Source organism: Meleagris gallopavo, chromosome 7, assembly GCF_905368555.1.
Source record: "Meleagris gallopavo chromosome 7, MGAL_WU_HG_1.1, whole genome shotgun sequence".
In the NCBI taxonomy this organism is placed as follows: domain Eukaryota; kingdom Metazoa; phylum Chordata; class Aves; order Galliformes; family Phasianidae; genus Meleagris; species Meleagris gallopavo.
In genome coordinates this window covers 4,845,853-4,873,015 of record NC_139410.1, presented here as the reverse complement: position 1 = coordinate 4,873,015, position 27,163 = coordinate 4,845,853, and the positions used below count along the sequence as shown (strand labels likewise).

At 42.4% G+C, this 27,163-nt stretch overlaps 2 protein-coding genes across 9 annotated transcripts in view; one reads left to right on the top strand and one right to left on the bottom strand.

Moving 5' to 3' along the window:
- ERBB4 (erb-b2 receptor tyrosine kinase 4) overlaps positions 1-27,163 on the top strand; it is a 515,280-nt gene that overhangs the window by 419,932 nt on the left and 68,185 nt on the right. For all 8 annotated transcript variants that reach the window (XM_085228854.1, XM_085228852.1, XM_085228851.1 and 5 more), the window contains one exon: positions 7,077-7,262. In XM_085228854.1, coding sequence (XP_085084980.1) covers positions 7,077-7,262 — 186 coding nt within the window. The remainder of the gene's footprint in view (positions 1-7,076; positions 7,263-27,163) is intronic.
- On the bottom strand, positions 2,532-3,140 carry LOC146543930 (uncharacterized). The gene has a single exon (XM_085228311.1). The coding sequence runs from the start codon at positions 3,138-3,140 to the stop codon at positions 2,532-2,534; it is 609 nt and encodes a 202-aa protein (XP_085084437.1).

The following is a 27,163-nucleotide window of genomic DNA, read 5'->3' as shown; positions in this document are numbered from 1 at the left end:
GTTTTCTGAGTGCCTTGATGGTATATGCCTGGTTTGCTTTCGGTACCGGATAGGCCTGCAGTAGCCCACTTGCAGTGTCAACACAGGTCAGGGCATATCTCGCCCCCTCAGACCGAGGAAGGGGCCCGATGTATTCGACCTGCCATCGCTGGAGAGGTTTATGTCCTCTAGCAAGATGGGCTGTTGTTTCAGGCAACCGTCTCGGTCTCATCTTTGAGCAAGCGTCGCAATCCCGGCATGCCTGGACTATGTCAGGTAACTGTATGGGCAGTCCCCATGCTTTAGCAGCTGCCCACATTGTCTTTTGTCCCGCATGCCGTAGCTTCTGATGTAACCAACGGGCGATGTTCTCGGATGGTGAATTCTCAATCCATCGAACTCGGGCCAGCGTGTTGGCTTCATCATTTCCTGGTGACTGTCGGAGCTGATGACCAGAAACATGGTAGACATGTATAGTCTTGTGTTTGACTGTGTTCCATATGTCTAAACACGTCTTTGGCCCCATATCAACCAGGCATGGATAGTCCATACTTGGGTGGCCCACTGTGCAATCCACAAAGTGAGCCCCCAGTACACAGCCCAAATAACCGTACAGATGTTCAGGATACCATCACCAGGTTCCTTAGTTATAACCATCCACACAGCTCTCAGTTCTGCCCATTGGCTGCTCTGACCATCCCCCTCGTCAAACCAGATTGTCTCAGTAGACAGTAGTAGAAGGATGGTATGCTATTGCTCTCCACTTGCTCGGGTTGCCCTTGCTGGATCCATCTGTGTACCAAGCATCTTCAGGGATAGGGTATTTTCCCTCCTGAACGGGACTCTTCTGCGATGGAGCGACCAGTATTTCTTTTGATGCATCCTGTGATACGTTACTGGACCTAGGATCTTCTGGAGTTCTTCTTTCAAAGGGGATGAAGACAGACTGCTCCTTTGGCTGAGATAGGCGACCCATCGTGCCACTGTTTGTGCTTGGGCCACCCCTGTTTTAGGAAAGTGGGTCAGATCTTTTACCAACCCCTGAATCGGCAGAGTGGTCTTGACTATAACTTCAGCCGTTTGAGTTATCGGCTCTACTGCCTGCAATGCCGAAAAGGCACCCAGTAACTGTTTTTCAATCATACTGTATCTCTCTTCTGCTCCGTGCCAAACCTGAGACCAGAAACCAATAGGGTACAAACAGAACTCTGGCGTTGCCACAGGCCCCAGCCGAAGCCATCTTGAGTGATGTGAACATCCAACTCAGCTGGGAGGGTAGGCTCAAATATACCCAACGCCTGGGCTTATTTAACTGCCAGCTTCGCCTGTTGAAAAGCGTCCTGTTCTGTTTTCCCCCGATCCCAAAGCTGCCCCTTTCTTGGGAGTCTATACAGTGGCCTTAGCAGCTGCACTAGGTGAGGTATAAAAGAACGCCAATAACCTAATACACCTAGAAACTCTTGCAGCTGCTTCGATGTTGTAGGGACTGGGAACGCCTGAACCTTATCTATGACAGTACTGGGCAGTACTTTGGTCTTTCCTGACCAAACCACCCCCAGGAATTTTACAGATAGGCCCAGACCTTTCACCTTTTGGGGATTTATAGCCCATCCCCTCTGTTGCAAATAGGCGGTTAATGAATCCGCCGCCTGTCCTACTGCCTCCAGTGAGTCGGATGTCAGCAGGAGATCATCAATATAGTGATACAAGTTAACATTATCCGGTTTTTTCCAATCAACCAGGTCACGCGCCACTAGATTGTGACAATACGTTGGTGAATGCACGTACCCCTGTGGCAGGACCTGAAAGGTCCACTCCCCACATAAATGCAAGTTGATCTTGTGATTCTTCAGCAATTGGGATACTGAAGAGCACATTTGCTAAATCTAGGACACAATGATAGGTTTTTATCTCCCTACTCAATGTTTCCATTAGGGAGACAATATTGGGTACGGCCGCATGAATAGGAGCCTTGACCTTATTTACTTCTCTGTAATCAACTGTCACTCTCCACATGCCATCTGACTTTCGCACTGGCCATATGGGGGAATTATATGGGTTGTGGGCAGGTCTTATAATGCCCACTTTTTCTAATTCCTGCACCGTTTTTGATATTTCGTCCTGCCCACCCGGGAGTCTGTACTGTCTCACATTAGTAACCCAGCACGGTTTCGGCAGGCAAATTGGCCCATGTTTCGCATGGCCTCTTAATATTACCTGCACCACCCGGATACTAATATATCTCTGTTGGAGTCTCAACTCTCCCACGGTTGTCTGGAGAGCCAGACCGCATAGAATATCTATGCCCAAGATGTATTCCTGGACTGGGGCAATAGATACCTTATACTCCCGGAGTGGGAGATGCCCAACCCCCAATTTTAACTATGTTTGGGTGACAGGAATAGTTTGTCCCCCAAAACCACCAATCGTCACTCTGTCTCCATGAAATTTGTTTGGATCTCCATAAATGACTGATATTTCTGTTCCAGTGTCCAGTAATGCCATAACTCTCTGAATATTTTTTCGGGACCAATAAATCATAACATCCCCCGTCATGCCATGAACTGTGCTAGGGCTAATTCTTTTGCTTCCGATGGCTCAGGCATCGTGGCCCTAGACACTTGAGGTGGCTTTTTTTTCCTATTAGGAACAATCAAGTCTTCTGGGTTCCATGTTGTTGTTGTTGGTATTCTCTCTATAATTCTTACCCTTGGTTTCTTAGGGTAGTTTTGAAATTTTTGATTGTCCTTTAGCTGTCTCCAAAGCTGGAGAAGAACATGGTTGGGCTGGCGGTCAATCTTAGCAAATTGGACCCCAGCTCGAGTTAGGTCATTAAACATTTGTTTTCGGGAAACCCTTATGGGTCCTGATCGAGGAGCTTGAGTAGCCGGCATCTTGGTTTTAGTCACCGGCAGGACCTCAGCTGCTTCTAACATCCGAATGTTGCACCTAGTCCGCAGGCGTTCTGTCTCCTCCAGATCAGCTACTATCTGAGCAGCCTGCTGAACTACGGCTTCCGAGGTTTCCAGAGGGTTTAATATCAAAACTAAGGTCCCATATAGGTGAGAAGGGGCCTGTTGTAAAATTAAATCTCGCATGCCCGCCAAGAACTTGATCATATTTGGGCTATCATACAAGTCTTCATATATTGCTTCTCCCATACCTAACTCACGAATGTAATTTTGAAAGTTCTCCATGGAGGACCACAGTCCTATGTTTAATGGAATATCTGTTTTATTTGGCCAGACCATCTGGCATGCTGCCATTACCCAGTCTATTATTGAATGGCTTTCATTGGTATACTGGATGGCAGAGTATAGTCTCTGCCTGACAGCAGGGTGTAACATTACAGTGGCCAGCTTTGCCACTTCTGGCCCATTAACCGTAACACTTTCAGCCCCTGAATCCCATGACCTGAGCAGCCATGCAGGTATACTCTCTCTCGGCCTCTGCCAAAATCGCTGCACCATGTCCATTAATTCAGTTGGAGTGTATGGCCTGGCTGTCACATGCAAATGTGTTTTGGCAGGGGGCCATTGGTCAGGAGGCACCCCTGCTGGTCTATCTTGTACCTTTTTTGTTTTTTGAGTTAAAATAGGACAGAGTTCCAGGGGATCCGCCCTAAGTGGAACCTCTAGATTTGACTTGGAACTCCTGCTTTCCTGTTGAACCAGGTCCGCTACTCTAGAAGTATGACTATCATCTATTGAAATACTATGGACCTGACCTAGAGACTATAAAATTGGTTTTTTCCCCATTAATACATTAAGTTCTTGTTCCAATTTGTCAATACGAGCTTTTAGTAGCTGATTTTCGCTTTTTAAGTTATCTGATCTTGTCTCAGCTTGATTTAAAACAATTAACAGTGGCTATGCCACTGTGGTTGCAGCTAATTGCCTTTCTTTCGTAGTTAAGGTATCTCTGTCTAGTCCCTGGAAGTGTTCTGTTATGCGTACTGGGGAAGTATGCCCCAAAGTACGCAGGGGACCCCATTTCTCAATTATAGTGGCTAGTTGATAATAAGGAGATCCCAGAAACCCTGAGATCTGCCCAGGGATCATTTTATCTGGGAGAATGGTGTTCACCCCCTTGACCCATTTATAGAAACTCCATAAGAAAGACATGATGTAAAGTAGATTTGGCCTGCCTGGCTCACCAGTTGTATAATCAATAAACATAGTGATGGTATATGTACATCCAGGAGCTTGGCTAATATAATTGTTATATTGGAGTAAGGAGAAAAAGTCACTCACCATATCCTGGGCTTGCAAGACAAACTCCAGTAGAGCAGACCTCCAGAGAGATCCTTCTCCACTTGCAGTCAGCTCTTAAATGGGTCTAGGAGAGGTGGAGTCAGGCTCCACCCCTTCTTGCAGCACAGGTGAATTGCCTTCACCTGTGCTCCCGTGGCTGACTCATTGCTTGCCTCAGGTGATTAATCAGAGGTTCAAGCCATGATTCAGCAGCCCCATACACTGCAGCCCTTCACTGTGTGAACCAATGATTAGCAGCCCCATACAGCGTGTAAGAGCGCGCAAACGCATGTAAAAGTGTGTAAAAGCATGTAAGGGTGTGCAAACACATGCAAGAGCATGTAAGGGCATGCAAACACGTGTAAGGGTGTGCAAGAGTGTGCAAGCACATGTAAGGGTGTGCAAATGCGTGTAAGAGTGTGCAAGAGCATGCAAACACGTGTAAGGGCATGCAAACGTGTGTAAGGGTGTGCAAACATGTGTAAAGACATGCAAATGCGTGCAAGAACATGTAAGGGCATGCAAACGCATACAAGAGCATGCAAGCACGTGTAAGGGTGTGCAAACGCATTCAAGAGTGTTTAAGAGCATGCAAACGCATGTAAGAGTGTGTAAGGGCATGCAAACACATGTAAGAGTGTGCAAGCGCGTGTAAGGGCATGCAAACACATGCAAGAGTGTGTAAGGGCGTGCAAACGCGTGTAAGAGCATGTAAGGGTGTGCAAATGCGTGCAAGTGTGTGTAAGGGCATGCAAATGCGTGTAAGAGCGTGTAAGGGCGTGCAAACAAAATTGTTGTTCTTCAGTTTCTATTGATTTGTTTTGGGGTATTTTTTGGCAAGAGTACTTAGAAGGCTAGGAAACCCAAGATTTTTAGCCTTTGGCCCTGCTTACCAAACTCTCAGGTGTGCGTGCGCTCGTCTGGAGCAGTAAAATGTGCTCTCAGCTTGCTGTGCTTGGGGCAGCAGGCCTGTGGGACTTGTTTGGAATGGGGAACATGTTTCTCTTGCACTGGCTCAGTATGTGTAGGATTGATGTGGCACTGGAAGATGACACTGGTACTGAGCTGTAGGTGTGTTAGTGGTACTGCAGTGCACCTTCTTCTGTACTAACAATATATTTTTCTGGCACCGTTGCCCAAAAGCTATTGGAAGGGTATATGCTTCCCGTAACATCAGGATGAGACAAATGATACTGCATGCTTTTGTTACTGTACAGAAGTGTCTTTCCTTTGAACTCACTCTTATAGATGGCAAGTAGCTGGAGACTAATGGAGCACATGCTTCAAAGCTTTCCATCTGGTCCCTTAGTAAGCAAAAACAATATATCGTTTGTGTTCTAATCAGTCCTCGTTACAGAACAAAGTACTCCCACTGCAAGTTCTGGAAAAGCTCTTAACTTCACTTGGTAAGAGGGAGGGCAACAAGTACTATCTCCCTATGCATCTGCAGGGAAAAATGGAGTGCTGTATAAATAAAGGGGAAGAAAATGAAACAAAGTAATTTTTGCTCTCCAAAAATTGATAATGCATCAGTCAACATAAATTTTCTGATGACAGCAGAGGAGACTAAAAATCCTTCAAAGAGACGCCAGTCATATTATTTGAATAGGAGAAAACTACATTTTAATTGGAGCAAATGTTCGTAAATGATGATTCCTTATCTCACTTAGATTGGAATCTCCCTCAGAGCCCCTCCTCCAGTCATCCCATCGCATAGCCCCTGTCAATTTACATATTTTTTTCACGTAAGTTTCAGAAAGAAGAAAGGGGGAGATATTCCCCCTAATGGAGGCCATCTGTTCTTTTCTTGTTTGGGGGGAGGGAACCTACAATTAGTGTCTAGTTCTTTGATTTTGACAAAAAAAAAAAAAAAAAAAGGGAAAGAAAGGGAAGTATTATGCAAATAGTCTGCAATTTGGTTTCAAGTATTCTTTGTACTATGATGAGCCATTTTCTTTAGTACAAACTCTGCCTACTTGCCAGGACTTTCTCCCCTTAATACAGGGAAGAAAAAAAAAGACTTCAGGGGATGCTATGTTCCTCTGATGCCAAATTTTTATCATTTCTTTCTTTCTGTCTTTCTTTGGCACTATTATAGCTGTTACATTGTCAAAAGAATGTCGGATAGGTTTTCTGAAGAAAGAGAACCAAAATAGTTTTACAAAGCTGCAGCTTCATCTCGCTTTTCATTGTTCCATTGCCATGATGGAGTAGTCTTGAAATGAAGGACTCAGCTCACTGAATGAGGGAGAAAAGCTTTCTCTTTGCATTTTTTGAGTGCCAGTTGCTTGTGATGACAGCGTTACCTGTGCAAACAGACGTGCCAGGTGTCTTGTTGTTTTTTTTAGTAAGGAATTCTTGTGCTGTTTGTCTGTGGCATTTTAGGACTGCATACTATAGCCAACATTGAGTATTTCTGGTTAGGTATAATGCTTAAGCCTGTAAAATACCAAGCATAAGATTTCTGATTCACTAAACCATACTAGCACCACTTGATCAAAGATTGTACCAGAGAAGACTTGAACTGGGGGCTTTACTACAGATGAGTGGTGTAGTTTGGTTGCCGATGAGATGGAAAAATACATTCAAGAAACAAAGAAGTTTCTGTTTCTATTTTTTAAAGAGACCTTTTGGCACACATCAGACACGTCACACATCTTTTGTTCTGGGGCTATGTAACAGGATGGGAAGGTAAGGCAGTGCAGGATTTCTGATCTGAGCCTTCACAGCGTCTGTGTGGATAGTCGGACCCTCATTGCTTGGGGCTCGTTACATCTAACATCACACTGAATTTTGCCAGTCCTTAGGCATACTGGAGTAACTGGGTCACTTCTTTTGTTTCAGGAAGCTCTCATAATGGCCAGCATGGATCACCCACACCTGGTGAGACTCCTGGGTGTCTGCTTGAGCCCGACCATCCAGCTTGTCACTCAGCTGATGCCTCATGGCTGCCTGCTGGATTATGTTCATGAACATAAGGACAATATTGGCTCCCAGCTTCTGCTAAACTGGTGTGTCCAAATAGCAAAGGTATGTAGTTGATGCTGTTCTTTTTTTTTTTTTTTTTTCATTTTCATGACTAACAATAGTATTGCTTCTTTTTGTGTGTGCATTTTTCAGAAGTGTTTCTGTTTTCAGGAAGGTTGGGTAGTCTTGGAAATATGTACTGTTTCGTCTGCCTTCGTGTCTTCTGGATTATTCATTAATATGGAAAGCAATGTTTTTCTTGGCTGTTGTTCCATCCCAGTAGTAAAAGGGACATTTGAGGAAAAAAGGGTGTGGGAGGAAGCTCCCTGTATGGTTTCCAGGGCACAGGAATATGTTTCAGCCTCTTCTGATGTCGATTGCTTATAGATACTGATTTAAAATGATTGTGTTTTCAACCTTCCTCAAGTTGCATTGCTGGTTATATTCTGATATGCCATCAGTTGTCTACCCTCCACACTACTTAGAAGTTAATTACTCGCTTTATGTTAGTCCTTTGGTAACATCTGTGGTTCTGCTGCTCAAGACCTATCACAATGGCTGAGGCTGGAGGGTCTTCTCACTTGCCTTTGTAGAATGGGAAAGCTCAGGCTGGACCCCGCTTTGCCTGCTGTGTTGTAATGCTCTAAGCTTTCCAGGGGAGTTTTAGGAGCAAGAATTAAGCCCTTACTGTGCTGTTACAGGCTGCTTCAGCTGAGGTAGAGAAGCAGAACCAGTCATAAAACCAGTCCCAGTGTGATCCTTGCACTGTGATTGTGCGTTCTTATGTTTAGATTCTCAGTGCTATAGTAAGAAGTTACTGACAAGAAGTTGCAAAAGGTGATGGGATCCAGGAGTGTAGAAGGCCATGATTTTTATCAGTTTACAAGGATCTTTTGTGCACTCAGAATTGAGTGCAGTGATGCTACAGTGAATGAGAACCTGGGACCCACTATTAATTAAGAATTACTTAAAATTTAGTAATTTTTTTAGATTATTTTGGTGAGAATTGCTTGATCCACATGAACGTATGCTACATGTTGCTCTGGTTTATTAAATCTGCAACCTTAAGTGGATTTTATCCATTAAGGAATCTTAAGTTGAACTTCTAATATTGGAGAGGAACCTGGAGATCGAGCAGCTGTTTTGTTGGACAGAAAGGCAGCCATCCAGTAAACTACTTTTAAATACTTGGTTTTTTTATAAAAGGAAGAAGAAAAAAAGGGCAAGAAGTTTTGTTCAGGTGGAAGAAAGAGTTGGAGGTCCATCATTAATAGGGGTTTTTTATTTTTATTTATTTATTTATTTTTACATCCACTGGCAAATCGGTCTGGAGATGACAGTAAATGAAATGTTCATAATGCTCGATATAGGGATTGAGGCTTAAATGTAGTCTGCAGCTGACTTCTAAACCTTTTGGAGTTTGGTTGGGGGGGAAGGGAGAGAGTAATTCAGGAAGAAGGAAACAAACTGAGATAACTTAATAGAAGCAAAAAATACAATTTACATTCTGATACTGCAGCATTTTGTAGGTGCATTTTACCTATAATTCTGCTGTACTGTAGTGTGTTTAATCAATGGATATACAGATGGTGTGTATATATATACATATCCAGGAGCTTGGCTAATATAATTTAGATTAGAGAAATGAGAGAAAGTCACTCACCCTGTCCTGGGCTCATGAGATGAACTCCTGATGAAGCTGATCTCCAGAGAGATCTTTCCCCACTGGCAGTCAGCTCTTAAATGGGTCTAGGAGAGGTGGAGCCAGGCTCCACTCCTTCCTGCAGCACAGGTGAATTGCCTTCACCTGTGCTCCCGTGGCTGACTCATTGCTTGCCTCAGGTGATCAATCAAAGGTTCAGGCCGTGATTCAGCAGCCCCATAGAGTAGTGGTAAAGCAGCCAGTTACACAGTATATTGGAACACAGTGATGAGAATTGCCTGTATCTGACTTGCAAGAACAGATCGAGGGCTGTTATTAGAACAAGGAGGGTAGAGGAAGAAAATTCATATTCCTGTTTGAGTCCTTTCTTGCGGCAGAACCTCCTTCGCATCTGTTTTCCACTCACTTGATTGATAGTGGCCATTATTGTTTATTTCAAAACATTTACCCTGTGCTGTATGTGAAAAGATAATCCACCTTTCCATTTGTGGATGCGTATGTCCATTGACTCATTACTCTAAAAGCTGTGCATATTTTTCTCTGGGCTTGATTTGGACAAGACGAGGGGAAGTGGCTTTAAAGGTTTAGGTTAGATGTTAGGAGTTTTTTGCTCAAAGTGAGGTGAGGTGCTGGAGCAGGTTGCCCAGTGAGACTGCTGGGTGGGATCCTGGGCAGCCTGATCTACTGGATGGCAACACTGCCTATGGCAAGGGAAGTTCGAACTGGATGATCTTTAAGGTCTTATCCAACCTAAGTCATTCTGTGACTATCTAGAGCTGAGCACAGTGGTCTTGAACAAGTGCCCATGTGTCAGTACCCATGGCAGAAGTTGTTAGTACTGGACCATCATAGTTTGGTTTTGATATTTTTTTTCCCTTGATTTCTTAATAAATGTCTCTTTTCCTTCTGTTATTTTTACTGCGCTGGTCGGTACTGGGCATGAAGAGAATCAGTATCTATCGTAGAGGATGTTCTGCACTTTGCTGCTTTTGCATGAATCTCAGTGGTATTTGGTAGGAAAGGCTCATTAGTGCTGACAGGGTCACTCCTTGCAGACCATGGTGCAATTGTATTGCAAAAGTAGACTCAAAGAATTAAAATATTCCTCTGTCTTTATTTTCTTTTTTGATGACCTTAAGTTACAGTTGGTGGTGAAAATCTTCCTCATCTTTATGCGTAGGTTGAACATAATTATTATATAGGAATCTTTCAGTGAAGGGAGGAAAGATGTAGGAATGTGCACAGAACGTTTCACAGAGTTCTCTGCATTGCACTGCACTTTCTGAAGGGAGATTGTAATGTGAATAGGGGCTACAGGACATGTACTAAAAGCTTTTTCAGAAGTGATGGGGAGAACGATCTTTGAGATCACCAGGCAAGGATTCCCTTTATCTCAGAAAGTGGAGCAATGGGGGAGTAGTAATGTTTGTTTTCCACTCATCTATCACATTTAGCAGTGACTAGGAATCAGTCTGCAGCCTGTGAATAGGGAAGATTCAATTTGCCTACGGATAGAGCAGTCTCTAGAGGATGAATGCAAAAGGTGGCACTTGCAATGATCCCAAGGTGCTGCTCACCAAGAGAAAGGTCTGTGTGTCCCATGTACCTGTATCCACTGTGATCACATCCTGTCCTCCATCACATGGCTTGAAAATGCATCTGTATCTTGCTTTTCTAGACTTGTGGGAGCAATTGGTTGCATCTTCCTGCAAGCTACCTAAAATGTGATTAGCATCGTAATAGGAAGCAAAAGATCAGATATCTCCCAGTCTCCCTGACAGACCACCTGGTATCTATCCTTGGTTAGAAACCTCTACATCTCCTCATTTTATGGTGGGAATTTTTCTCAGCCAAGAGTAAGACTGAAGGAGTTGGAAAAGCCTTGGATCTGAGGTTCAGACTGGTTTTTGTGAATCATTTAAAATCAAGTTGCTGCTGCAGTACAGTTTCTCCCTGCTGCGCTCTTCTCCATCTGCCAATGTGCAGACTTTTATTTATTGAAGCCATTGCTTCAGAGTTCACTTGTTCTGCCAGACTGTTCATTTCCATATGTCTCTCATTCTGTAAAACTGGATGCAAAAATTAGTTAGGTGCTGTGCTTGGTTGCCAACCTGCATATGGCTCTGGAGATCGTTTCTGAAGGTTGACGACAGGGCAGTTATTAAGTATTATCTACTGGCAATTGAGAAGAAAGCTTGGATGATTTTTCTTCTTGCTTATCCAGATTGTGTTGAATTTATTCTGACTGTTATATCATTGCAGGGTAATTGTGCCCTCTTACCAGAAGCTTGAGCTTCTTACGTTATGGATGAAAGTTACAAAAATAGAGTAGCCCCCAAGCATTCTGCATAAATCATGGTTGTTAGACAGCAGCTGTGTCTAGGGGGGTTCTTCCCTTCTGCTTTGCAGATACACAAGGCGTCTCCTTGTGTTTTGTTTGCTTGGGTAGTGTCTTGCTTAGGAATTGAATGTTTAACCTTTTAGCTCAGGCTTTGGCTGAGCTTAACTCAGTGACTTTACGTGGAGTTTGACATCCAGGAAAGAAGTAAGTTATCTTTGCATATCAGGATGCTCCCTAGAGCTGGGGGTCAGATTGACTATCTTGGTGGCCTTGGGTACAGAAGGATGCAGTAATGCTTCATGAGCAGCCATAGTATTGACTGATTGTGAGTCTGATTGAGAACCGATTGAGGATCTAATCTCATAAGGTTAGCAAATTCTCAATAGATACACTGGATAGCAAGTTTAGCTGGTGCCCCTGGTTCAGTCCCATCTTCTCCTTTGGACACCCAGACGTTGTTTTGATGTTCTGAACTGTTGTAATTTATTCACATCATCTCAGAATGATAATGAGGTAAAGCAAAGGTAGGTTGGATACAGTGCAATGTAATGGAAAGGAAATCAAGTACTCAAGGAGATTACTTTTTATATCTTTTCAATATAGAAGGATTCTCAAATTACTTTAACCAAAGCACTGCATCAGTTATCCAGGTATACAGGAAAACAGTTTGAAAACACTGTAGGAAAGAAAAGGGGAGAGTTGTAATGATGCTTCTGAGGGGAAATGCAGTTGTATGTCTTTGTGTTTGGTGCATGTTATTCCAGAACATTTGTACTCATTGCTCTCTTCAAGGATTTTCTGCCAGCAGTGCAGATCTGCAGCTGGGAGCCTACAGGAGCCGTCCACACACAGACTCTTGCAGAGCTGTCACACCACCTCTTTCTGCCATTGGTTCTCTCCCCCTTTAACCAGGTCACATTACAGACCTCCACGGCCTTCTGCTTTCCTCCTGGCAAGAAGGATAGCCTGTCTGCTCCTGAAGCCTATTTCCACACTAGGCTTTTAGAAGGGCGTATTTTATTATTGCCCAGGGCAGTGCTCCTCAGCTGGATGTAAATTTGCAAGCTTTGTGAAATTCAAAGGCTCTATGCTGATTTACGCAATTGAGAAGCTGACCCAGAAGCTGGTAGAGCACTCACCTCACATCCGACATTAAACTAGTTCCGCTCCACAGGGTGAGAGAGGCCCTGAACAGAGGAGAGCTGGAGGCAAAAGAGGCCCACTCGGCTGCACCGTGAGGAGCAGAGCCTTTTTTCTCCATCACGACATGATGGATGAAGACTGACTTGCTAGAGACAGCTTTTGTTATTCTCCTGCAGATGGGATGAAAGATAGACAGAAGCCATGTGAAGTGGGAGGCAGCAGGGATGCCTGGACAGGTTGGAAAGAGGTGGAGGATAGTGGCTGCAGTTCAAGGTCCTTCTTCTTCATTAAGGAAGCCTCCCCTACAGCTCAGCGACTATTCCATCACCGAGAGAACACAGAGCTTAATGACAGTCATCTATCAGCTGTCCACATCTTAAGCTTCAAGATGACTCTATTCCCAGAGCTCTGTGCCATGACAAGGCTAATTGTTTAATTATAATGCTATACCAACCACTCCTGACGTGCTCACACTGGCAAGGACTGGGGCTAAGGGCTGTGATAATTATCACTGCAAGCAAGTCCATTAGCATAAATGTAGTTTACTAATGGGGCTGCTCTGTTAAGAAGTGCGGTGTATAGGAGAGTAGGATCTAAACCAAGGGCTATGAAATTAAAGCCATATTGAAACAAGGCGTTAATTGCATGGAAGACCAAAATCAAAATAGGTAGGGAAAGTATCTCTTTACTCTCCCGAATTCCTTAGAGCAGTTTTCTCTCCTTATTCCTATTCATTGTGACTGTTCTGTGCTTTGCTGGAAAGTTTGGGTGCCCACAGATGGCAGCTTGAAATTAAGGACTTTTCTTCAAATGTTCCTGAGAGCTGGCCCTGAATGAGGGAGTGCCACCAAGGCTCAGAGGGGAATTACCCAACCCTGCCCATGTGCAGGACCTTTGTTGGTACCATTCTGGGTGGCCTACCAGGTTGGAAAGGTTCATACCAAGTTGAGAAACCTTTGTGACAAAATTTACCTTTACATAGGTATTCTGAATCCTCTAACTGTTAGAAGGTGGGTGACAGATTGCTTTCCTTCTGTGGCCAACTGGAATGCTTTGTGGTTTTGTGTGAGACTGAATAAGTTCCAGTCCTCCACGAAAGGCAGGGAATGAACATTAGGACCTGGGTCCTTGTATGTGACCACCGTGCTCAGATTGATGTGGGCGCACTGTGTGCAGGCAAGGCTGCTGCACCAAGACGTGGGATCAGGGTGGGCAGCTCTCCCTGTGGCTGCTTCACAATCTTTCTGGAAATAATTCACCTAATAAATCAGGGAATTGGATTCCATTGAAAATAATTACAGCATCTCTATGCTTTAATTGCATGTTTCATTGGCCATTCCTCCTTTTCCCACATGGTTAGTACATATTTATGGAGAATTTCCTGCAGTTTCATCCCTCCCCAGTTTTCGACTAGTCATTTAGTTTGGAGTATTGAACAGTTTTTAAATTCTTTTAGTCACTTGTAAAATGTTTTCTAGCCCACCTGCTTGCTAGCAGGTTCATTGTGAAAAGCCTTAAGATAAAGGAGCGCACAACAAAATTCACTAACTTAAATGTAGAGCATGTTTTCTTCCTCTCTCTCATTCTGCTCACCAACCTCACTATTGTTCTTTCCTTCCTTTTTGTTGTTTTTCTGTTTCCCTTGTTTCTACAGTTTTGTGTCAGCCTCTTTTTTCCTCATTTCTTTAGTGCCACCATTTCTCCCTCCTTCTCTGGCTGCCCAGCTCCCTTTAGCTGGTAGCCACTCAGTGCTCAGAAACCAGCACAGGAGCATCATGCCTGCCATCAGTTCCATCACTTCATCTCTTCTTACTAGGTTTGGAGAGGACCTCGATTTCGTTTCTTTCACAGTAAAAACTTTTGGTTGTGAGGGTTTTAATACTGGCTAACTGATGACTACAGCTTGGTTATTTGAGTCTGGAAGGGTTGGTTATTTGAATCTGCAAGGGTTGGTTATTTGAGTCGGGAAGGGTATACTGGAACCACAGAAGTAAAAATGTGACACGCATAAAAATTATAAGATGTTTTTTGTAGGTTTGTGCTTGGACCCTTGATTCTCTACAGCCATACTACCTACTGTAATAATGTTGATATGATGTTATTTGGGATTTTATGGTTGTGTGTGCATATATGTATGTATGTATATATATATTTATTTGGTCAATAGCTCTAGAGATAGCTAAGTTGGGTGGAATGACTCAACCTCTGAAGGTGACGGAGTCTCTGTACTGACTACAGAGGGTGTCTAGAAGACATGCGTAGGCTAACCTTGCAGCTCTCTGACAGCTTAATTTAAGGGGGAGAAATGTTGGAGGGTGGGGATAATGACAGGAACACTCAGGGAGTGTGGGATAAAGCAGGTAGTGGAGCGCTAAGCTTACTGCTAATACAAGGGCTGTTGGATTTCTTTCCTGTCGTGTTGGTGAGCTGTGCCTTGCTGTACTGCATAGGGGCCTGTGAGGAGGGATGCTGTCTTGATTTTGGTCTGGGAAGGTTTTTTAAGGAGTAGCAGTCATCCTTTCTCTAGTTCTATTCTGACTCATTGATGACTTCCTTCTCCCCCAGAATTCCCATGTTCCCAAAAGCCCTTCCACAATTCATGGTTGTTAGAAAAACAGCCATTTACAAATCGCATCAGCCATTGCAGAGGCACAGAAATGGGCAATTTATTGTACAGAGATAGACAATTTATTGTTTCATTAAATGAAATGTACACTTAGCACTGACGTTTATAGGGTTTCTGATATTGGGGGCCTGACAGCTGCAGGCTATGAAAGCCCAGCAGCTTTGCCTGCACAGACCAGTGCTCTCATCAAGTACGCTCGGCTCCACTGGGGAAAGAAAAGTGCCATTAGATTTTTCCTACCAGTCCCCAACAGATTGGCTAGGGAAAGCATTATTGAAAACCACTCCTAAATCAGTTTCAAGATATTATAGGAGAACCTACTAGGGTCTGTCAGGATTTCCATTATAAACTCATATTTTTTGGGTTTATAACTCGACCATAAAATTCTTCTCTGCACTGTGACTCGGCATAAAATGTCTCAGCCCAAAGCATTTATTTTCTTACTATTATTTTAAAAATATATGTATTTGGCTATTTTTAAGTTGCTGGAGTTGAGAAACAAAAGCTGGGTCTCTTTCTCTACATACCCATAAATTAAAAAGTATTTCTCCCCTAGTAAATACCTTTCTTTCAATATTGTACTTTATAGGGTAAATTATCCTGTATGGATAGGCACAAAAAATGGATGGCTAAGGCATTTATGCTGAAAGTCAAGACTCGCCCTCCCCCATTTTACAAAGTGGCATAGCACACATGTGCCCCACAAAAATGGTAACCCATTCCTCAAACCGCTTAAGAGCCTTCAGGAAACTCCACGAGGCCATCTGGAGAAGGCTGTGGGGCTCTGAAGCGTGTGTCCACATTTGAATTAAGCTTAGTATTCATGAGCTACATTTTGAAGTTCTCCTTTGCAAGCCAGTGCTGGGGCATAAATCCAGCAGCCTCTGTACAAGGAGGAGCTGGCGTGTTGAATGGGAAGGGAGAGATTCTCTGAAGAAGCCATGCCATGCGAGGGCTGCATTCTAGAAATGTGCAGTCAAGCAGATGTCTCTTAGCAGAAGAGCTCCTGTCCATGTCAGAAACTTACACGTGTATTACAAAAACAGAGCTGCCCACGGACCAAGTGGGATCTGGGAGGAGCAGTGGACTGAGGCCTGTTGTCTTCCAGCCCAGTGGGACTCGCTGTGTCAGAGCCTCATGAGGTACAAGAACAGCCATCATTTGATATCCTTTCACAATATCCTGCCAAGGCACATCTCAAACCATAAATGAGTCCCAGCGATAGTATCTTAGGCTCCTTCCATCCCAAAGTTACATGGAAACCCTGAGGGAGGACTTGGCCCTTGGGACATGACAGTGAGCAGAGCAGTAGCATTGCACAGCACTACTGATGGGCACAGGGCTGGGGTGCTGTGTGATCTGTGGGTGTCTCTGTGCAGTGCAGAAGGCCAAGGTTGGTCTGTTTATTGAAATGTGAGAGGGGAGGAGGGCATTTCCAAGCAGCTGCTGGGCAGGCTTTCAGGTGCTGTGCCAACCCTCAAACCCACAGGGTCATCTGGCAGTCAGGTGTCATTAGTCAACACTCTCCCTTTTTCCCACTTCCCATCTGTTGCTGTCTAGCCTGTTTGTGCAAATTAGCTCTCAGTATGCAGCAGTTCTCACTTTTGTTGGGTTTTCTTTCTTTGCCCTGTGACCCTCGTGGTTCCTCAGATTTTCCCTTGTCTGCACAGCAGACTAAAATCCATGCTGCTTTTGTTTTTGTTTACTAGAAGTCTGTGTTAGCAAAGAGTCACAGCACATCGTATTCCTTACTGTGCACGATTTAAACGTACAGTCCTGCAGCACTCTGCTGTCTTCTGATAGAAAATGGGGGTTATGCATACCCCACCTAGGAAAGCTTTTTTTTTTTTTTTTTTTTTTAAATGTTTTGACCAGCATTTTCCAGGAGCCTATACATATTACTAAAATGCTACACTTAGGAATTTGCTTTTGTGTTTTTGTTCAAGTTTCCTTGCTCTTTATGGTGAATTTATTCACTTAGGGTCTTCTCTGCAGCACTGTCTGCCCTTCAGTACTCATAAACAACTGTAAATTGCATGGTGTATCCAGTGGGGAGAATGCTGAAATGTGAGCTATCTGAAATGGACTTGAAAAGGCATGGAGAACCTGAATTTCCATGTGCTCAGGAATGCAGATAGTTGAAGAGCGAGTAGTTATGGATGGAGGAGTTTGGCATTGCATAAAGCCAGCAATAAATCTAAAATACATTGGGCGGGTCAGTTCTCATAGAGACGGGATGTGTTGACATCAGTGCATAAAGCTCTGACTACCCCTTAAAAAAAATCAAATGGCAATAAATGCAGTGGTTTGGGGATATACAGTTCATTGCATGAGAGGAGATGAAACTTTTGTGTGTATTGAGTTTAACTAGCTGAGTTTCTCTGCTGAGTGTTAGCTATAAATGTAGCATGGTTAAATACCCAGGAGGAAAACAAGAGTGTAAGGCGAAGGACAGCAGTGGCATGAGAATGAATGAGCCTTACCTGGCTATGAATAAATTTAGAGCGGAGATTAGAGGAAGGTTATTAAGTGCTGTAGTGGTAGGGTTCTCAAACCTGCTGGTAGAAACAATGGGGACAAAATAATGAATGACTTTTAAGATAGAGCTTGATCAGTTCATAAAGCAGATTTGGATGGAATAGTACGGTTGCTTTCAGGGGGCTGAGCTTGCTGACAGTCTCGCTTTTCAGTTCCATGTTTTGAAGCTGAGTAACCAGACAAGAATGAGCAATGAAAAGCAGCACTGCCATGCTTTGCTCAGGCCTGAGATGTGGAACTTCTCTGAACGTAAAGATTGAGTTGTGTTTTGCACTTTGGATTGTTTCCTGTTATTCTGTTTCTTGCTTACTCACCTTATACATTCTTAATTCAAATTAAATCAGATTCTGATTCCATTAGCTGAACTGAATAATGCATTACTCGGAGTTTTCTCTGAAATTAGCAAGTCTGTTTGTGCAGGGATGATGCTGTTCTTGTGAGTAAACGCCTCAGAATCCATCTCCTGTGTGTTCAGCCTGATTCACCCTAAGAAAAACAATGCAGTTTTCACTTCTGCTCTCCTTTTTTCCACTTTGCCTTGAGCTTGCTATCAGTAATTCATGCTATGTATACAATAGGTGGAAAATAGTTGTCATTGAGTTATTTAATGAAGAGTTCATTGCTTTTAAACACAACTGTTCTAGTTTGTGTTGGAGACTAATGACCCACAGCGTTTCTTTTGCAAAACTTCTGGTTCAAGGAACAAAGATTGAAAAGAGAGTACCTTTGATTTTGGCTTTATTGAAAAATGCTGCCTTATAGTTTGGAGCTCACTGTCTCAGACAATATTTTATTGAAGACAGTGTGTATTCCACTCTGTCCTCCCAGTCTTTTCTGTTGTGTTTTCCAGCTCTTTTATTTCTCGTAAGATGTTCAGTCCTACACGTTCTCATTCAATGCCAGTACTCGCAGAAAAATGACTCATATTGTGTCTGCCACGGTTCTTACCTCCCTCCCATTATGGATTCTTTTCTACTCTGCATCTTACAAGTACACCTTGTTACCTCCTCCCCTGTAATCATTCCAGTTTTTTCTTTCTTGACTTTCTTTCCCGTATGCTGTTCTGCCTTTTTAAGAGTAGACTGTTAATAATGGTGTTATGTTCTGTTCAGTTCTGTGTCTCTTGAACTATGAGACTCAAAATAATTATTTATACATCTCATTTCAAAACCACGAATGTCACAGAGAAAGGAAATTTAATCACTGAAATGGTGGAAAGCCTCCACTTTGACAGCTCTATACAGATATTATGTTGTGATTGTTTTGCTTTTTCTCCCCGGCCGAGGTAAGCATTGATTTAATTTGTAAGGTTTTTTTAATAGGAAATTGCAAATGTGTTTGCAGTCATCACTACAGTCAACAAAACAACACATCCCTTGTTCGAATTGAGTCCTGCGCTGGTGAGGCAGATCAGCTTAGAGCAGATAAAGAGGAAAGTACTGCAGATTCCTCAGTACCTCGCACAGATTTGGTCTCTTTGCTTGGTTGTGCTTAGGTTCCGAGTGGTAGTTAGTTTTGGACATCTGTCTGCTGTGGGGTAGAATGTCAAAGAGGCCAGCAGCTGGGATCTGGGTATTTTTTTCCGTGCATGTTAAGTGAGCTGCTTTTTCTTAAAACCTGCTTCTTGTACACAGAAGAAGACTAGAAGTAGAAGAGCATGAGCAGCAAGGAATGTCTTGTGCCTGTGCACTGCACAGACGTGATGTAGAGCAAATTCTAACTTGAAATCTGAGATTCCTAACATGATGGAGCCTTGTGAGTCTCTGCTCAGGTACAAGGCAGGCATTGTGAGATCTGCAGCCTCGTCAGACTCATCCACATTACAAAAGCTGATAGTTGGACAGTAACTGTGTACTTATTCAAAAAGTGCCAACTCTTGTTGTTCTGACCTAATTCGCCAGAGCTTCCTTTGATTAGTATGTACTAGTGAAACAGTAAGCTCTGGTTTGGTGTGTGAGCTAAACCATTTTACGTCATTCCTATTTAGTCTTTACCTGATCACATTTTATTTCAGTTTTCTCTGTGTTTTAACTGATCACGAGGTGACAGGTTTTAGAAGGTTTTTTTTTGTCTTTATGGAAAACTTATCTCTGCTGTTGTAATACAGTCCTTTCACACACAAAGAGGAAATGATAGTACATACCAACAGCCTACCTTTGCTTTGTCAGAGTTGTCTTTTATGCTAGAGAAGTATTCTTTGGCTTCTAATCTCAGTGCAAAATCCCAGTTCCAGAAGCAGAGCCAGTTCCTTCTTGTTTCCTTCCAGCAGGGCAGGTTGTTACCTCCAGGTGGTTATCTTTCATAATCAGCTCCCATCCTTCTCTCCCTCTTCTTCTGTATCCAAGTTCACAGCAGTTCCCTGACCCCCAACTTCCCTGCTTATTAGGTGAAGACTTGGGATCCCCTTCATAGGGTAAGGATTTAAACCGCTCTTCTGTGGTTTGAAGGACTGCCTTTGGCTTAGCACTCTTCTTTGCAGGGTGCATGACAGAGGTAAGTGATGCTCTGCCAGTGATTTCATGAAACACGCTTATTTTAGGATTAAATTGCAGAAAATGATAATAAATAAGCCATCTGTAAAGCAGGCTTTTGACCCTTTGTCTAATGCAGTCCTACACGAGACCCATTTTGTGTTCTCTCCCTCTCTTACAAGTGAGATATAAAGCCTCTTCTATGGGATAAAACCATGTCTGAGTGTTGGGCGCTGCTTTTTTAAGTAGCTTCATTGTTTTGTCCGGTTCAACTGGTGGTTTGTGCATTGTTTGACTTTGTTCGGAACTGTTTTGATTAGATTTCAAGGCTTTAGTTTGTCTGCTGCTTGAAAAGATTGGTGACAAACATATGAGGAAGCTTCTTTGTGATGGAGCTGGCCAATTACAGATTTTTCCTCACTTGAATAATAAGCAAGATTATACTCTTAAAAGCTCCCAAAATGTACTTAGCATATTCCATTGTGAAATAAACTCAAGGAAATTCATTTTAAATGCCTTCATCTCTTATTCTTACTTTCTTGCCTGGAAGGTATAATATGGTATGTCAAGTGTGGCGTGCCATAACACACTTGATTCTGACATGATACTTGAAGAACTTCTAAGGGCACTTTTGATTAGATCCTCCTTTGTTGCAACACAATCAGGGAGATGCTTTGATCAAAGCAAGCTTTTGTAATTTGCTTTAAGTAGCAGCTGCCTTTAATGCTTGTTAATATTTTTGTAGAAAGAAACTGATTAGTTATTATATTTTATTATTACTTGATATGACACTGTTTTCCATTGGGGTTAAGAGAGTAAAGGTGTCACTGCACAATAAAACAATACACAATTACTTGATGAAAAAGAGAAAAATACAATGTTAGAAGCTCTTAACCATGTGAAGGACTAATGCCAGCATTTAACAGCTAATATACTGCATGTCAGAATAGTTGTAATAATTAACTAAAAGCTATGTGCAGCATCCCAGAAAATCTGTTGCAGCTGTATTTCGGGAGAGGCTGAACGTGCCTAAGGCCACAGCACATTCAGCAAGCGTGCTGATCTAAGCATGTATTATGTGTGATCTGTACATGTGGGACATAGGGTTTTACCATATATGTGCTCCAGAGCACAGTTACTGATATTGTTGTCCACAAAAACCTGATGGACACCAGGGAGTCCAATTGTATGTGTGCAATAGATTTCAGGGTCTCTTAGTGTAGCTTACCTTCATATCCTCTTATAGCAAGCTCATGTATGTGTGCATGCTTGTATTAGCAAAGTGTTAGACCTCTTGGCTTTTTTTGCTTGGTAAAGAAGTTATGCATCACGTTCTTGAATTGACTTTCTTGATAAGAATCAAGTGTTCTCTTGATTGATACAATGAGTAGATCTCAGCTGGCAATCAGCAAAATGAGAAGCAAAAAACCAGGAACATTAGAGAGCACTTTGCTAAGTGCCAATGCACACAGACTACACGTGATATAGGAGCTGTACTAACTGTGCAGAGTGGCTTGCAACTGAAGAGTAAAGCAGACGAAGTCACCTGACCCTTACAGTAAAAATAACTCAGTTTTTGATTTCAGACTGTCTGTGTGCTGAACCAATTGGAAAGTGCTTTCTGGTTCTCATCATTTTCATGAATGAGAATCATTCCTTTCATCCGGGCTGCATACAGTGAAAAGAGATACTTTTAATCTTCCACGTGAACATGTTGAACAAATAAAGGTGAAAATCACAGAGCTAAAGCAGTGGGTGATAAAATGCCACTGATTCTTAGGCAGAAACCTTCTCTAGGCATTTGCTGATGTTGCTTCTTTATTGGCGCTTGTGTTTGCTGTTGATTCAGAAGGCAGAGTGATTCAAATGGGAGCAACTGTTTCTGTGTTAAAAGACAGATTTGAAAGGACTGGATTCTATTCCTGGCCTTTCCACTGACTTACTTGGTATGAGATTTAACACAGCAGTAAAACTATTTTCAGCAAGTTAACTTGAAGCCCATGATCAAGCAGAGCGTTCGGAGGTCTTCTCATGGAAGACACTCTTCAAGTAGCTGGTGGTTACTGCCTTTCACACTGGGAGAATTTCATGATGTTAGGCAGGGCAGAACTGCCACAGATGCGTTGATTTTATTTATGTGAACCTAAAGAAAAGTGGCTAGGTTCCATTTTTTTTCAGACATCATTCACCCTTGTTATTAACTTAAAGTATGTGAATTGACGTATCTTCAGAAATTTCCACCTGTCAACTGACAGACAGCAACCAACTGTATGTTCCAGCTTTCTTGCACAACAGAGTGAAGTGAGGTCAAATCAGAGCTGACACTCAGTAGTCTGAGATGTGTTAGTGTTTGTATTAAAAGATGGGGGATATGAATAAAAACCAGAATGCAATCTGTGTTGAATGTGCAATATTGTCATTTGCCTCAAGTATGTGTGGATACACTTTTATTTCCTTCTCATCCATTTGTTAAAACTTCATTCTCTCCTTACTCCCAGCAGGAACGTTATTTGGCAAAGTCAAAAGCCATGTGGGCCATTTATGATGCTCTCAAATACAGTGGGTAAGAATGATTAGGAACACAGATGCCTATCTGTGGGGTTGCACCATCTGATTTATACCTGTGGCTTTCCAGCTGCAGTTGACACAACAATACATCATCTGTCATCTATTGTTGGTTTATAAAGCCAAAGGAACGTACTTGCCACAAATGGATAGCAGCTATTCATAAGCAGACTACTTCATAATTGATAATGTAATCTTGTGGTGCCCTGAAGAGGGACTGCTAATGTGTGTGTTTTGAGTCCAGCAGCAAATGGGAGGTTTGTTAGGAACAGCAGGTATTTTAGCTTCAGCTGATCTGTAATACGCTTATTTTAACCCTCATAGTTTGTAATACCCAGTACAAGTTCAGTGATGAAAAACACATCTTTGTGTAGGTTTTTTTCTTTGTGTAGTTGCTAAAACAGAAACCCGGCTTATTGCCAAGCATGTTTCTCAATTCTCTTGGGAGGACAAAACAAGCCAAACCCAGAACAATCACCAAAGAAAAGAAAAGATGTCCTTTTATTTTGAACATCAGCAGTCTCCAGGAGAGTCACACCTTTACTTAGCCATAAAATGACTGGTGAGCTTGCTTCAAGGATGCTGATGTGCTTGGGTAGCACATAGAGCTTGATGGCACTTCTCTTCATTCTAGTTAGCAATCAGAGGAAAACTTAATCTGAATGTTGATATATCTGAAGCTTTCCCCACTTCATGAAGCAGCTTTTCCTGGCCAGCTAGAATCCTTAATGGTGTGTGGGCTTAAGTATGGTGATTTAATAGCCAGACAGAAATATAAGAGTGCAGGTAAATACCATTTAATTAAATCTGCATCCATGTACTGAAGTCTCTGCAGAGCAAGTTCGTTTCGTCATCCATCACCTTACTGATGCACATTTATTTTGTCATTTGGAAAGACTTCTCCGATAATATCACAGTTAAGGAATGAGTTTTGATATTGAGCTAGCCGTAGTGGAAACTGGTGAAAGGCATGTTCAACCATTTCATTTGTTAGTCTAGCATGCTATTTCAAAGCAGGGTTACAGATGGCTTTCCAGTGTGCCACTTCCAATTAGATTCAGTGCGATTCAGACTTCAGTCTCTTGGCTTGTATTGTCATAGAAACTTGAACTGGAATTACATCCCCATATACCCCACAGGGACTAGTATCTTTCCTGTAGTTACTGACTGTATTAATGTTGCCTAAGTGTATCATTGCTGGCCATTGGCGTGTGTAGGTGGTGTTGGTGAGTTAGGGATACTTCTACACAATTGTTAGAATTTCAACAACAGTTCAGTGCCTCAGTAGCTTAAACTTCTGTGTAAACCTTAGCCTGGAGGGACAGAGAATGTGGCAGCTGCTAGTATAAGCTAAGCTTGTTTGCCAGAGCTCACTTCTCTTTGACATTCCTAAATGCTGCTTTGTTATATTGACGAAGCCACTTGTTTCAGTTCTGGGTTATTTAAAGCAGGCTTCCTTTATTAGAAATAACAGAAACGCAAGTGAGTGTTGTTTTACGTAGAAACTGCACATACTAAGCTGTTTATTTGGCACCTGCTTGGTAGTGACGCATCAAAACACAGGTAACTCTCAGCAGTTCATGGAGAAGCTTGTATAAATGCAGCTGTATGTGTGACCAGCTTTCTCCGTGTTTAGGACCAGCCAGGGGCTGCTTTATGGTTTGAGCCAACATAACTAAAAGTAATAGCAGCAATTAGTTAACACACAGAACTGGTGAAAAGCATTTTCTTAGCTAGGCAACGATGTGTGTGTTATCTCTGGTGCCTTCTTTTTTTTAATTAATCCATTATGTGATCTCTAGTGCTGTCTTTTTTTAATTTATTAATGAATTTGTCCCTTGTCCTCCTCCTAGAGTAGTAATCATCCTTGATTGTTGCTAGGGCTCTTGTTGGGGATGCGTTCCTGGGAAATCCTTTTTTTTTTTTTTTTTTTGGAAATGTTTTTATTTATAGATATGTCAGTAATTGCTTACAAATAAATTAATTGTTTAGAAAACACAATGTTGGCAAATTACTTGTTTGTTTTAGAGAATTAGACCAGACCCTGGTGATAGCCTTGATTCGAGAAGGAGATCAGACTATTCCAGAAGTCCCTTTCAGCTGACAGTTCTATGATTTAAGCTATGTTCACCACCTCTGAGCACTTTGGGTTAAGAACATCTAGGCTGATGTAAGTCTCTCAGTTGTGCCATAGCTTTATTCAAGTCCAAATCCTGTACCTCCCAGTCACAAATGAAATAAGATTCTGAGCAGGCTTCTGCATATTGGATCCTTGTGTCAGGCATTACCCATCACTTCCATTATGAATGAAGTCTGTTTTAAACAGTCAGCTCAGGTAGAGTAAAAATGGGCAAGAAAGTACAGTTCTAGTCTGAGATATTCTTTCAGCTAAGTAAAGGGCAAGCATATACTTACGTGAGGAGGGTCACTAAAAATACCCATTTTCATACCTACAAAATAAGGTTAAAAAATTATTCCTATACTTTCATGCCTTGCGTTGCCTCTGTGTAGAACTCACATTTAAGATGAAAAATTATTATTAGGAAAAAAAAAGTTAAGTGAGGAACAGTGAAAAATCTGAGGGTTGAATATGTACATTTTTCAGAGGAAATGTGATTTCCTCGGTAGAAGCCCGAGTTCCAAGCACCAGCTCATAATTCCTCTACACGTAGCCGTAGAGCAGAATGCTGTCCATCCATATGAAGTCATCAACTGGCTTCTGGTGACTGTGATCCAATATTGAACAGAGATGCAATTGCCATTATTGTTTATCTTCTACAAAACTGAGTCTCAGCTCCCACGATGGACATCCTCAGCTGCCCCTTCCATTCATTGTGCAGACTTTCAAGACTAGTAACAGTTCAAAAGTAGGTGTTGTGTTTGGTTCTCCTAGGCTGTGTAGACAGCTAAGGGATTATAGCAGGTAGCGTATGTTAGATCATCCTCTTAGATCTTCACCCTGCTTTGTTATACAATCTAGCTGTAGCTGTGCAGACAAGTCCACAAAAGAACCATTTCCCATTTTCTGCGGCTCATCCACCCTCCTAAACACTTCTGAGCAAAGGGAAGAATCTGTCCTGTCATTTGCATTTATTGTGTGAGTTTTAATTTAGTTTGTTGGTATTCAGGTCACCGAAATACTCAGCTGTGTTTCTTGTTCTGTTTTCCTTCATATAAAAATAAATGTCAGGATGATAATTTGAATAATCTACTTTTTCCTAAAAGGGTAGGTACTTTCCTTTCTGTACTCTCCTGTGTGCCTTCTTTCCCTTTAATGTAACCTTTCATAGATTAAAAAGGCAATGATGTTAATAGAATCGCATAATTGTCAACTGATAATGTTCTCCCAGTGAAATACAGCTATTGAGGCTTAGCTAAAGCATTTATAGAAAACAAGCATGCAGAAACAAAACAAAGATGTTTGTTTCGAAATGACACATCTTTGCCATCACTGGCATCCAAATGCTCAGGCAGGTCCTTCAGTCTCAGCAGGACCAGGGCTCCAGCATTAACAGCACTAACTATTGGGAGGTGTGGTGATTTCCACTGAGTGCAGGAGGACTTTGCTCCAGTCGTAACCATTATTTCCCAAAGACTCAGTGATGTCCAAGATCTTGATTCTGCTGGCTGCCTTTTATTTCCACGCTAACGTGTTCTTAGGTCATTGCAGTTATAAAGGGAATGGAGCCAATCTTTTTCTCTTACCTTCATGTTTATATTTTCAGGGAGATGCGCACCTTTCAAAATGAAAGATGTGTAGCTAAAATCCTCAGTCTGCTTTGAAATGAATTAGCAGGTCTGGTTTAAGGGATGACCAGTGTCTGCTCCAGTCAGCTTATTGCATTTTGAGTTATAACATTTGCCTGTTTGTAGAGCAGTAAATACCAAAGAAAGCGTGGAGGTGGCTGAGTTGTCCAGCTGACATTAAGGCGTTTGTGTTACAGTGATGCCCAATACTATTTTTTTTCAGAGAGCAGTGTGGACAGTATGGCGAACCCATAAGAAGGTAAAGGCTGTGCATTTCTCAAAAGCAAGAAAATGTATATGTTCTTCTCAGGAGTAATAAAGAAAAATAGCCTGCAAATTACAAATGTTTGGAATGCTGTTAACTGGAAGCCTGGATGCCCCTTCTGGAAACCAAGTATAGAGGGGTATGTGGCTGACAGTACAACTTACTGTCACTAGAAAAGCAACAAGTCCGTGCGTGAAGGTATGTGTGTTATATGAAAATATCTTGAATCTCAAAGAAATATCTGAGTCTCAGAAAAAACCTGCTTCAGTTTCTTGTTGACAGCTTCACAAGAAAAACCACCATAACCACAGTGTACTGGGTGATGGACTTCTTTTCTCCTGCCTTCTGTGGTCAAGTGTGAGACCTACTGCTCAAATGCTTTTAAGAAATCTGAGTAGGAAAGGTGTGGAGAAATAGCAGTGATTTGGCTGTCAAGGAGCAAGTTCAGGCTACAGTGGCACTGCCATTCAGCTTCCCTCATATCCATAAGCTGTGCTGATGCTCCCACTAGAGGGGCTTTGTTGTATGTTTCAGCAGACGCGACAGGCAGAGCTACTTACTTTGGAAAGATGGTGTAGGAATAGCGCTGTGCTGGTTACACCCGT